General features: G+C 48.8%; 1 protein-coding gene across 3 annotated transcripts; it reads left to right on the top strand.

Moving 5' to 3' along the window:
• Positions 1-83: 83 nt before the first annotated feature.
• GPKOW (G-patch domain and KOW motifs) lies at positions 84-7,473 on the top strand. Of its 3 annotated transcripts, XM_006073663.4 has the most exons (12): positions 252-388; positions 892-981; positions 1,299-1,453; positions 1,553-1,677; positions 3,569-3,678; positions 4,492-4,705; positions 5,102-5,231; positions 5,797-5,923; positions 6,126-6,249; positions 6,351-6,420; positions 6,957-7,042; positions 7,134-7,473. In XM_006073663.4, the coding sequence occupies exons 3-12, from the start codon at positions 1,411-1,413 to the stop codon at positions 7,266-7,268; spliced, it is 1,164 nt and encodes a 387-aa protein (XP_006073725.1). In that variant the 5' UTR covers positions 252-388; positions 892-981; positions 1,299-1,410; the 3' UTR covers positions 7,269-7,473. The 3 variants fall into 3 exon arrangements, with proteins under 3 accessions (XP_045020309.1, XP_025131768.1, XP_006073725.1); XM_045164374.1 differs by lacking the exon at positions 892-981 and having other exon boundaries at positions 84-388; XM_025275983.3 differs by lacking the exon at positions 892-981 and having other exon boundaries at positions 84-388; positions 6,957-7,009.
• The last annotated feature ends 3,856 nt before the right edge of the window (positions 7,474-11,329 follow it).

Raw genomic sequence — 11,329 nt, forward strand, 5'->3', positions numbered from 1 at the left:
ATACAGCCTCCCTAAGAACTACATTTCCCTCTATGCTTGGCGTCACGCGCTCCTGTGACGTAAAAAGAGCGGCAGTTACTTCCTACAGTCCCTATCCGCCTTCGCCGGCCAGTGCCGCAATGCTTCATGGGAAGGGTAGTTCTACCGGTCGTGCTCAAGGCCCCGGCACAGTGAGCGTAAACTAAGCTTCCCAGCGAGCAGCGCGACGGCCTGGGAAGAGGGGCAAGATGGCGGACGCCGAAGATGGTGTTTTGCGGCCGGCGGGATCCTCCACTGCCCCAATTTCCTTCAGCTTCAATCGCACGTCCGCCCGGAGATGGCTAGCGGGAGACGTGGCTCCGGAGGAGAAGGATTTCTTGAAGACCGTGGAAGGCCGGGAGCTGCAGAGGTGAAGTACTGGGTCTTTCATCCCTTGGAAGCCGGTGCGGTGGGTGCCTGCGTGAGGGTGGAATCAGTTCATGTCTTGGTGACAGTGGCCTGGGAAGTCTGAAGGAGAGCCGGAGAAAATCTGTGAAGGAGAAAAGTCGGGAGTCAGGAAGAGAGGTGGGGAAATTGGATCTGTTGGCCGAAGGGATTGAGAGGAGAGGATGTATTCCTGAGAGAGTGTCTTTAGGAGTCGAGGGGCCCTGCGGAGCGTGTGTTTGTGTTCTGAAAAAAGAAAAGGAATGAGAATGACAGGACTCCTAGTGGCCCAGGTGGAGCGGTGAGGCTTCTTCGATATGGGGACCGGAATTGAGCGCCAGATTCAGGTTGGGGGGAGGCCATCATCAGCTTAATTCGAAATGGACAGTTTGAGGGAGGGGCTTCCAGAAGAGAATTAACCGTCCAGGAGGCTGGTATGGAGCCTGGAACTGAGGGGAGAGAGTCTGGGCTGAAGATGGTGATTTCTAGGTCCTTGTGGAAGCCACAGAAGTGGGTCTTGGGATGAACAGAAGGTCCAGAACTGAGGACTGATTCCACGAAGGCACTGACATTTAAGAGGTGGGGAGAGAGGGTTCTCTGGTGGTCCAGTGGTTAGGACTCCGTGTTTTCACTGCAGGGGGGCCGGGTTTGACCATTGGTTGGGGAACTACTATCTCATAAGTCACCAGGTGCAGCCAAAAAAAAAAAAAAAAAGAGTTTGTGTGGGGGAGAGAATCCAAAGAAAGCACCACTAGGGTATAACACGAGAACGGAGGGCGTGATCTATGGGGCTGGGGGTGAGTGTGGCTCTTGTGTTTCTTCTGAGTGAAGGGTTGTGGCTCAGGACTCACTGCTTGTGCTACTCTCCCAATTTCACTCCTCTGTGTCCACATCAGTGTGAAGCCCTCAGAAGCCCCCAAGGAACTTGTCATCCCTTTGATCCAGAATGGCCATCGAAGGCAGCCACCGACCCAGGCCCCTGGGCCATCCACACATACTGAGGTCTTGATGGATGGGATGCTGTCCCAGGCTGTGAAGGAGCTCATTGAGGGTGAGTAATCCCTCCTTTGCCTTGCCCTAGTGAAGGAAAAATGGGAGGAAAATGGAAGGAGAGGGTGGGACCTCATTGCTCCCTCCCATTCTTCTTCAGAATCCAAGAAGTCTCTGGAGGAGAGAGAGAATGCAGGTGTCGACCCCACACTTGCTATCCCCATGATCCAGAAAGGAGGCACCCCCAATGGAGAAGGGACAGACAGCGAACCCCAGGCTGAGACAGTGAGCTGGCCCCTCACCTCCCCGCTTCCCCAGTCTCTCATTGCCCTGTCTGCCGGGCTTGTCTCCCTGCACCAGCAGGAAAAGTCTGTGTGTATACTAGAGGTCTGTCGCCTCTCCCTTCTTCCTTCTGTTCTTTTTGGAAGCATTGACAAATGAATCCAAATACTGAGGTGTGAAAAGGTACCTTTGGACTCTGGGATTATCTGAAGGAGATGAGGAGCAAAGGGAGCAGGAAATGTAAAGATCCTAAGGGTAGACTCTGCTTGGAGCATTTGAGGAACACCAGGGAGACCAATGTAGCTGGAGTGGAATGAGTGAGAGGGAAGGGTAGCAGATGAGGTCATAAGTGGGCCATGGTGAGGACTTTGGCTTTTACTCTGAGTGGGAGGAGAGCAATGAGAGGACTCTGAGCAGAGAAGGGACAATACTTATGACTTGCCAGGCTCTCTCTGGCTGCTGTGAGCAGAACAGACTAATAAGCAAAGGTGGAGGCAAGGAGAGCAGCAGTCCATGCTAGAGGTGATGGTGACCCAGACCAGAGTGGTAGGAGTGAGGCCAGGAGGATAGGTAGGGTTTAGTGAGAGAGGGAAGAGGAGGGTGAGTGCTCCTAATGGCAGCAACCACCTAGACAATGGCATAGTGACAGGAAATCAGCATGGTATGTGTCCATCAGTGACACCTTGATGTGTCTAGAGTGAATATAAAGAATTAAGGAAGTGATGATTCTGATAACAGGAGAGGTGAGGGGTGTGTTCACAGAAATAACCAAGTCTGCCTTTCATACTCGTGGACCCTACTTTCCACCTCTTCATTCACAATTTTTTGGCAGTGCTTATTTGGGTTCTAGTTCTCCTACAGCCCCAAAGCAGAGAGACTCAACTGAACCGTTCTCCTCAGTTTTCAGATAACCTCTGGGTTTCTTTCATCTTAAAAAAGACCTTCACTTCACTCTCCATCCCGTTCCAGTTTTGGCCTCCTTTCTCTGATTTTCCCTCTTCTCAGAGCCTTCCACATTTCAGTCCATCACAGTTCCATCCATCCTTCCTCTCATTCAGCCTAAAAACCTTAGAGTCATCCTTGAATCCCTTATTTATTTCATACCCTGTATACTGTCTGTTAGCAAAATCCTGTCATCTCTCTTTTCCGCATATATCCAGAATCTGACCACTTCTCTCCATTATCACTACCACTCCTCTGGCCTGAGCCACCAGCATTTCTCATTTGGACTCTTGCAGTAACTTTTTCACTGGTCCCGTTGCAGCTGCCACCCTATCACGGCTTCTGGCCAGCTCTCCTGATTAATCTCTTACCACCCCTCTTTGCCTCCACATCTGTTTCAATCGCATTGGCTTTCGTGATGCTCTTCACACACAACAGATCTTGTCCCGCCTTGGGGCCTTTGCTTTTACTGTCCTCTCTGGAGCACTCTTCCTATATCTTCAGGGTTTCCTCTGTCATCTCCTTCGGTCTCTACTCAAATATCAACTTGGTGACACTCCCTTCTCCATCCCTCTGCCTCCCCTTAACCTGCTTTATTTTCCTTCATCTGACTTATCACTACCTGACATACCATGTTTTAGGCATTTCATTTATTCTGTTTCCACAACTAGAATGTAAGCCACACAAGGGCAGGAGTTTTTGTCTGTTTTGTTCACTGCTTTATCCTCAGCACCTGGAACAGTAGCTGGCACAGAATAGATGTTTTATAAATATTTGTCCAAGGACTGAACATGGAGGAATAAAGTGAGGGATGATGAGAGGAAAGAAAAACTCACCCTTGAGCTGACTGGAAAAGAAGCCTCAAGTGTCACTCAGTGGGTGATAGCAAGTACACTTCAGTGGGCCCATGGTAAGCCAAGCCTGACCATCCTTCCTCTGCCTAAACCCATAGGTGCCGGAGGAGGCTGATTACGAGGCAGTGCCTGTAGAGGCCTATGGGCTGGCCATGCTGCGGGGCATGGGCTGGAAACCTGGCGAGGGCATTGGCCGGACCTTCAGTCAGTGAGTTTCTCGGGTAGGGACAGGGGACAGCAGATAGACTAGGGGACAACTGATGGGCCAGGGAACAGACCCCCCCCCCCATGGTTACCGCCCACCCAGAACCATCCAGGCAGGGAGAGGGCACATTACCACCCTAAGTATTTCAATAGTCCCTTCCACTGCTATTATAAACTCCTGTTTGCCCTTTGAAACTCCATTAAGAGATCCTATTTATGTAAACATTGCCTCCCTGGGCATCAGCTTCCTCATCTGAAAAATAGGGATAATAACAGTACTGACCTCACTGTTCTCAAAGTTAAGTGAAATGATACACATAAAGCCTTTATAGTAGCCCTTGGCCGCAGATAAGCATAGGCTAAACCCTTGATATTGTCATGATCATACAGACTACCGTTCCAAACTCTAAAGAATTCTGAAAACCAGACGTTTTTTTTTTTTTTTTTTTTTTTCCATGAAATATTTGGCAGCCAAATATGACCTGAATTGACATTGAGCATTTTACAGTCTATTTATCTTGTTTGGTGTGAATAGTTTCCCATGTAGAAATATTGGTATATTTGGCTATTGGGATCTGTCTCAGAATCCACTCTAGATACCATGTCATAGATGGTATACTCAGCATGTTATTCGGTTGAACCAAATGAAATTGCCATTTCTGTAGGTCAGAAATAGTCCTAATATGAGATTGGGAAGGATATTCTTGAACATGTTGATAGGATGGGAGTTAAGTAGTGGTTGGGGATAGGGGTGGGGAACAAGACATTGAAGATTGATGCATCCCCCCGACAAGTCCATATTCTGTGCTCCCTGCAGAGTAGTGAAGCCCCGTGTCAATTCACTGAGGCCCAAGGGGTTAGGACTGGGCGCCAACCTGACTGAGGTCCAGGCCCAGGCCCCTGCCAGCCCCTACCGCCTGCCGAGGCCAGATGAGGAGCAAGAGAAGGATAAGGAAGACCAGCCTAAAGGACTGGTGCCTGGAGGAGCTGTGGTGGTTCTTTCTGGCCCCCACCGAGGCCTCTATGGGAAGGTAAGGAACCTTGATGTGCCTAGAGCCAAAAAACAGGCAGCAGGGAAGATTGATGTGAGGGTCAGAAGGAGGCAGAATTGGGTGTGGAGTATAAAGGCTGGAAGTCCTTGTCTTTTTGGGCTGCCAGGCCCACTATCTCGTTCTGTAACTAAGGACTACTTGCCAGGTCTTTCTGAGCCTCAGTTTTCAACTAAAAGGGAGAGAATGCCATATGCCACAAGTCCCTGAGGTATTAGATACTTAAAATGTGTCCATGCTTCACAGTCTGCTGGGAGAGACGCATATTAGAGATAAGACGCTTATTAGAGATAAGGGTGGACAACTTGGTCCTAGGAACATGGGTCAAGTCCACTCAACCCCTGCCTCATTTCTTCCCCCCGCCCACACACACTTTAGGTGGAAGGCCTTGATCCTGACAATGTTCGAGCCATGGTCCGTCTGGCTGTGGGGAGCCGCATGGTGACTGTTAGTGAGTATTGCCTGCGGCCTGTCTCCCAGAAGGAGTTTGACAAGAACTTGAATCTGAGTAAGTGAGCCTATTACTCAGCTTGGGGAGTTGGAGCAGTGTTCCTGGGGGTGGGAGTTAGATCTGTAGAGGGCTGGGAGTGGTCTGCATAATAAGGGTGACCTCTAGTCAGAATTAAGAGGTGAGAGTGAACATAGTGGTTTATGCAGTTTGACTGAAGAGAAGTTTCTCTAGTAACTCTGGGTCTTTAGCCTCTTTCTAGGGAGGAAGCAACAGGAATGGAAACCAGTTTCTACCCTTGGAAAATTTTTGTCTCTCGGGTAGTGGACTGCTCTATTGCTAGGGATGGAGAACAGCTAGGACTAGGGCATGCCAGGGAGGAAGGCATTCTAGGCATGGATGGGCCAGTTTGGCACATGGGAGGTGGGTCGAGCAAGGCCTCCTGAAGGAAGCCGAGACAGCTGAGAGGAAGCAGGCAGCGTTCTAATAGCCAAGGCAAAGGCTGGATGGTGAGCTGGGGTATTCTGGCAGATGAGAGGTGGCCTGAGGCTGAGGTGTGGCCTGGAAGGGAAGCGAGTGAGACACCAAGGCTGTTTCTGAGTTCCCTTCACACCCTATTGAACAGGTCAGGTGAGCAGAACTTCCCCTGGGGAACACCACAGAACAACCTCATCACGGAAGACCCTCCAGGATCAGGACAGCCACATATGCTGGGAGGATGCAGAGAGGAAGCGGAAACACCATCCAGACCGGTGGGACACTGAGCATCTCAGCTGTGGGGGTAGGGGCAGAACTGTGGGGAGGCTCCAGCAGAGAAGGCTTCCAGGGCAAGGCAGGTGCCTAGAAGGAACTAGGAATGGCATTATGGGTGGGTTTCAAAACATCAGCAAAGGTGGGGTGACTGGAACATGCCCCCCATAAAGAGCTATGCCTGGTGTTGACCCCTCTCCACAGACAAGATGGGCCTGCGGCCAAGAGTGAGAAAGCAGCCCCCCGGAGTCAGCACTGGCTGCACAGGGATCTGCGAGTGCGGTTTGTGGACAAGCTGCACAAGGGCGGCCAGTATTACAACACCAAGGTCAGAACCCCACACCTGGGTCTGCTTCTTCCCCCAGGGAATGGGTCCCCTTAGCTAACATTCTCATATCTGCTGATCATATCTGCTGACCCTTTCCCCAGATGACAATTGAAGATGTCCTGAGCCCAGATACCTGTGTGTGTCGGACAGATGAAGGCCAGGTCTTGGAAGGTGAGTCTGAGGGATGGTTGCTGGGTCTTCATCATCCCAGAGGCAGATGAGAAGACTATCTAGTGTCAAGACCCTGACCCAGGCAGAGGCTGGGAGTTTGGGCAGAATTGGGTTTTTTTGTAAGGCCCAACACCCTCTGACAGATCACTAGACACTTCTGTGATGGTGAATATCTGAGCCCCACTTGCCTCTTCTGAAAAATTATCATGAAGATAACCTATTTCTCCCTCTTGTGATTGGTGCCTTGCAGGGATGTGTGTAAGCTCCCCATGCAGGGCAGAGCATACGATGTGCCCACAATAAATGGTGTCTGTTATCAACCCCCACTCATCATTGTTGTACATAAATGCTCCCTTTATTACAACTATTGCCAGGAATGGCTCCTTAGGTTTCCTCCTCTGGGAAATGAATATGGGGGACTACCATCTGTCAACAGGTATAGAGTGGCTCCAGGGAATACAGGAAAAGCCCTTCTGACAGGACCCTGGCTGGGCTGGCCTTTGCTGCAGGTCTCACTCCCCTCTCCTTGTCCACAGGCCTGAGGGAAGACATGCTGGAGACCCTGGTCCCCAAGGTCCCAGGCGACCAGGTGATGGTGGTGCTGGGGCAATGGGCTGGAAGGGTGAGTTGCAGACCTAGGAACGGGGGCAGGGGCACACGGGAACGTCTCTGGTCTGGCTTGGCCTTCCTGACTCTACCCACCCCTACTGTAGGTGGGCCGTCTGCTGGACCGGGACAGAGCACGGAGCCGGGCTCTGGTACAGCTGCAGAGAGAAGACAGAGTGGTGGAGCTTCACTATGATGCCATCTGCCAGTTTGTGGGCCTCTGGGACGTGGAGGAAGACTGACCTGTGGACACACTCCTATCCCCCGGGCTGTTTCGAGTCCTGTACAATGTGAAAAGCCCGCCTTTGTGAAGGTGGGGGGTCATGGTTTGCTCTCCACTTGGCAGTGCAGCCCTGGGACAGGATGGGTCAGAAGGGAGGCTAGAAACAAACCCAGTTTACCCGAAGTTAGTATATAATAAAAAGTTCAAATAGTTCATGAAACAGATCATAAATGGTGTGCTGAGCTGTGAGTGGAGATGGGAACCATTCCTGTTTTCAGCCCCACTGCCAAGTTTGGGCTGCCAGCCAAGTGGAAGAATCCATTTGCTCCTGAGCCCACTGTCAGAATCCCGAAGCTATAAACCCTGTCCCTGAGCAGAGACTAGGGATTCGGGAATGCTGCATCTCGGGAGAACATCCTAAGGAAGAATCTTGCAGGCTCTGCTTTTACTTGTGGTCCACAGAAGATGCCCACAGGGTATCTTGAGCCTGTGACAGGATTCAGGCTGAAGGGAGGCTTCTCCCCACCAATGGGACATGTGACTTTCCAGAGGAGCCAGTTAATCTCGGGGCCCCCGTTTTAGTCCCAAAACTTTGAAGGTAAAAATGTTTTGTCTATCTTGGGTAGAATTTCTCTGGTTTCTCCGAGTAACTAGATTCTCAAAAGGTTATCTTTTTTTCTACTAAAGGATTCCAGAGAATCCTTTTCCCTGTTTAATGTCCTAAGATAGAAAATCAACAGGGAAGAAAAAAAATCGACAAGGGAAGTCAGAGTTTAGGCACAACTGTTTGTAAATCATCCTCAGTCATTAAATCATTGATATAATTAGTGGTGTTTGCATTAGATCTAGGCTTCTGGTATAAACTCCTGATGCTTCAGAACAGGGCACCGGTGTGGAGAATTTGAATACTTTCCCCTCAAGAAGAATAATAAAGGTAAGCGGCTGTCTACACCAAGCAGAAGCAGATTATTGTTCTGAGCCAAAATGAGCAGGTATAGAAAGACAATGAGTTGGCCATGGGCCCAGTAAGCTAAGGGATTAGAAAACCTTCTAGTATAGTCACCCCAGTATGAGGGACACTTGCATAGACTGGCTTAATTTTTTTTTAATCATCCCTAATTAATTCCAGAACTCATCTGTTTTCAAGATTAGCCAAACAGGGTTATTAAGGCAGATACCAGAGAACAACCCCACCCTCAGTCCCTCCAGTTCTTACATCATCACTGTGATTGTACATACTGCCTTGGAATTACAGGCTGACTTGTATTTTTAATCTTGGAAAGGGTTGGGAGTTCTGTGTTTAGTTGCTCCAACTCTGCCACCCCATGGACTAGCCCACCAGGCTCTTCTGTCCATGGGGATTCTCCAGGCAAGAATACTGAAGTGGGTTGCCATGTCCTCCAGGGGATCCTCCCAACTCAGGGATTACAGGCGAATTCTGCCATCTGAGCCACTAGGGAAGCCCACATCCAGAAATCAGTTTCCTATGTTGTTAAATGCTTCACCCAGTCAAGAAGGCCTCCTCTTTTCTCCAAATCATAGTAGATCTGTCTTGGTAATGCCCTGGAGGACATAAAACTCCCCAGGGAATGGCCCTGGTGCTGTGTCTGCCCTGTAATGATACATGACCTGGCAGTTTCAGACAATTCCTCCATCTCCTCTGTGCGACTTGGCCCTTAAAATACATCTTTTATCAGATCCAATTTCCTGGAGTTAATGTTTCTCCTGAGCCCGCCTTTGGAAATGGGGCCTGAAGTTCTTGAATACAACCCTGTGTTCAGAAGGCCTAGCCCCTGGCAGATGGCCTGGTACTCCTGGGCAGATCACTGGGGCTTTTTGTGCTTCTCCAAAAGGATCCCTCCTGATCCCTCAGTATGAGGACAGGCCTCATTACATTCCAGGAAGCACAGAAGAACAAGGAAGCCCTCCCAACCTGCCCCTCGTTCACTGTGTACAAACACCTTCTGAGTCTGCATGGTGTTCTCAGCTGCTGCACGTGCTGCCAGTGTTGCCTCCTTGGCAGCAGTTACTGCAGCAACAGCTTCCATGAGCCCATGAATACTCCACAGACCACTCACAAGCAGGGGACCACGACCTGTACAATTTGTCCAGACTGGCTGTTTCCCCATCACAGGGTCTGAGCAAGATGTGGGTGAAAAAGCATCTGCCACTTTTGCCAAATCTCCAGAAGTTTTCCTTGTAGGGTGCTACCCTGTTAGGGAGCTGTCCAGACACTGAGCCACCCTTTGTGACAGACTCTGGAAGCAGCTTCTCTGCCTTTCTGAGAGAAGTCAGTTATTTGGGTGACTGGGACTGCTGCCTGGGGCTGAGCTTGAGGGTAGATATATACAGGTAGGCTCGTCTTTTCTGACATGGCTTCCTCAGCCCTGAGGTGCTCCCCTCCACTCCCACAATGGAGCCTTTTAACTTCCGTGTTTGTAGCATCCAGCAGAGAGAGTAAGTAACATCTTGAAAACACTACTTCCTTACCAAGGAAGTAGTTGGTATTGCTACTTCCTATTGCTCCAATTGCTGTTGCTATTGCTCCAATTCATTCAGTGGGCATCTATAAGTTATGACCAACCTAGACAGCATATTAAAAAGCAGAGACATTACTTTGCCAACAAAGGTCCATCTAGTCAAGGCTATGGTTTTTCCAGTGGTCATGTATGGATGTGAGAGTTGGACTGTGAAGAAAAATGAGCGCTGAAGAATTGACGCTTTTGAACTGTGGTGTTGGAGAAGACTCTTGAGAGTCACTTGAACTGCTAGGAGATCCGACCAGTCCATCCTAAAGGAGATCAGTCCTGGGTGTTCACTGGAAGGACTGATGTTGAAGCTGAAACTCCAATACTTTGGCCATCTGATGCAAAGAGCTGACTCATTTGAAAAGACATTGATGCTGGGAAAGATTGAGGGCAGGAGGAGAAGGAGAAAACAGAGGATGATGAGATGGTTGGATGGCATCACTGACTTGATGGACATGGGTTTGGGTGGACTCTGGGAGTTGGTGATGTACAGGGAGGCCTGGCGTGCTGTGGTTCATGGGGTCACAGAGTCAGACACGACTGAGTGACTGAACTGAACTGATTGAACCCCTACTGTATGCCAGGTACTGTTCTGCATGCTAGGGAAACAAAGGGTACATCATTCATTCAATAAACATCAAGTCCCTATTCTATGCCAGGCTTGATTCTAGTTACTGAAGATCATGAGCAAAACAAGACAGATCCTTGCCCTTGTGGAGCTGACATTCCAGTGGGGCTGAGAGGCAATAAGCATGAGAATTATCCAGTATGTTAAAAGATGTGAACAACCATGGAAGAGGATGCAGGGAGAAAGTACAGCAGGGTAAAGGGGATCCAGAGTGGGCAGTATTCATAGGATAATCAGGGAAGGTTTTATTACAAAGGTGGCATTTGAGCAAAGATATGAAGTGGTGCTAGTGGTAAAAGAATCCACCTGCCAATGCAGGAGACCCAGGTTGCTTTAATTTTTTTTTATTGGCATATAGTTGGTTTACAATGTTGATTTAGTCTGATGTACAGCAAAGTGAATCAGTTGCACGTATACATATATCCCACCCCTTTTTTTTTGGATTTCCTTCCATTTTGGTCACCATAGAGTATTGAGTAGAGTTCCCTATGCTGTACAGTAGTTTGCATTAGTTATCTATCTTACACATAGTATTGTAAATATCTATTACCTGTTTTACTCACAGTAGTGTAAATACGTCAATCCCAAGCTTCCAGTTTGTCCTACCCTCTTTCCCCCTTGTTATCCAAACATTTGTTCTCTATATCTGTGTGTCTATTTCTTCTTTGCAAATTATTCATCTGTTCCATTTTTTCTAGCTTTAAGAATCTTTATGAAGATTAGAGATACACCACCCCTTTTGCCATATCCTATTAATAGACCTTTCAAAAAGCAGTTCTTATATCTTCTGGATACAGACACTTTATCAGATATATGCTTTGCAAGTATTTTTCTTGGCAGTCTATGGCTTGTCTGTTCGTTCTCTTAACAATGTCTTTTGTTTTTTTTTCCTGAAAAGGTTTATTGTGCACAGAGGGGAAGGGC

Source organism: Bubalus bubalis, chromosome X (assembly GCF_019923935.1).
Source record: "Bubalus bubalis isolate 160015118507 breed Murrah chromosome X, NDDB_SH_1, whole genome shotgun sequence".
Lineage (NCBI taxonomy): Eukaryota > Metazoa > Chordata > Mammalia > Artiodactyla > Bovidae > Bubalus > Bubalus bubalis.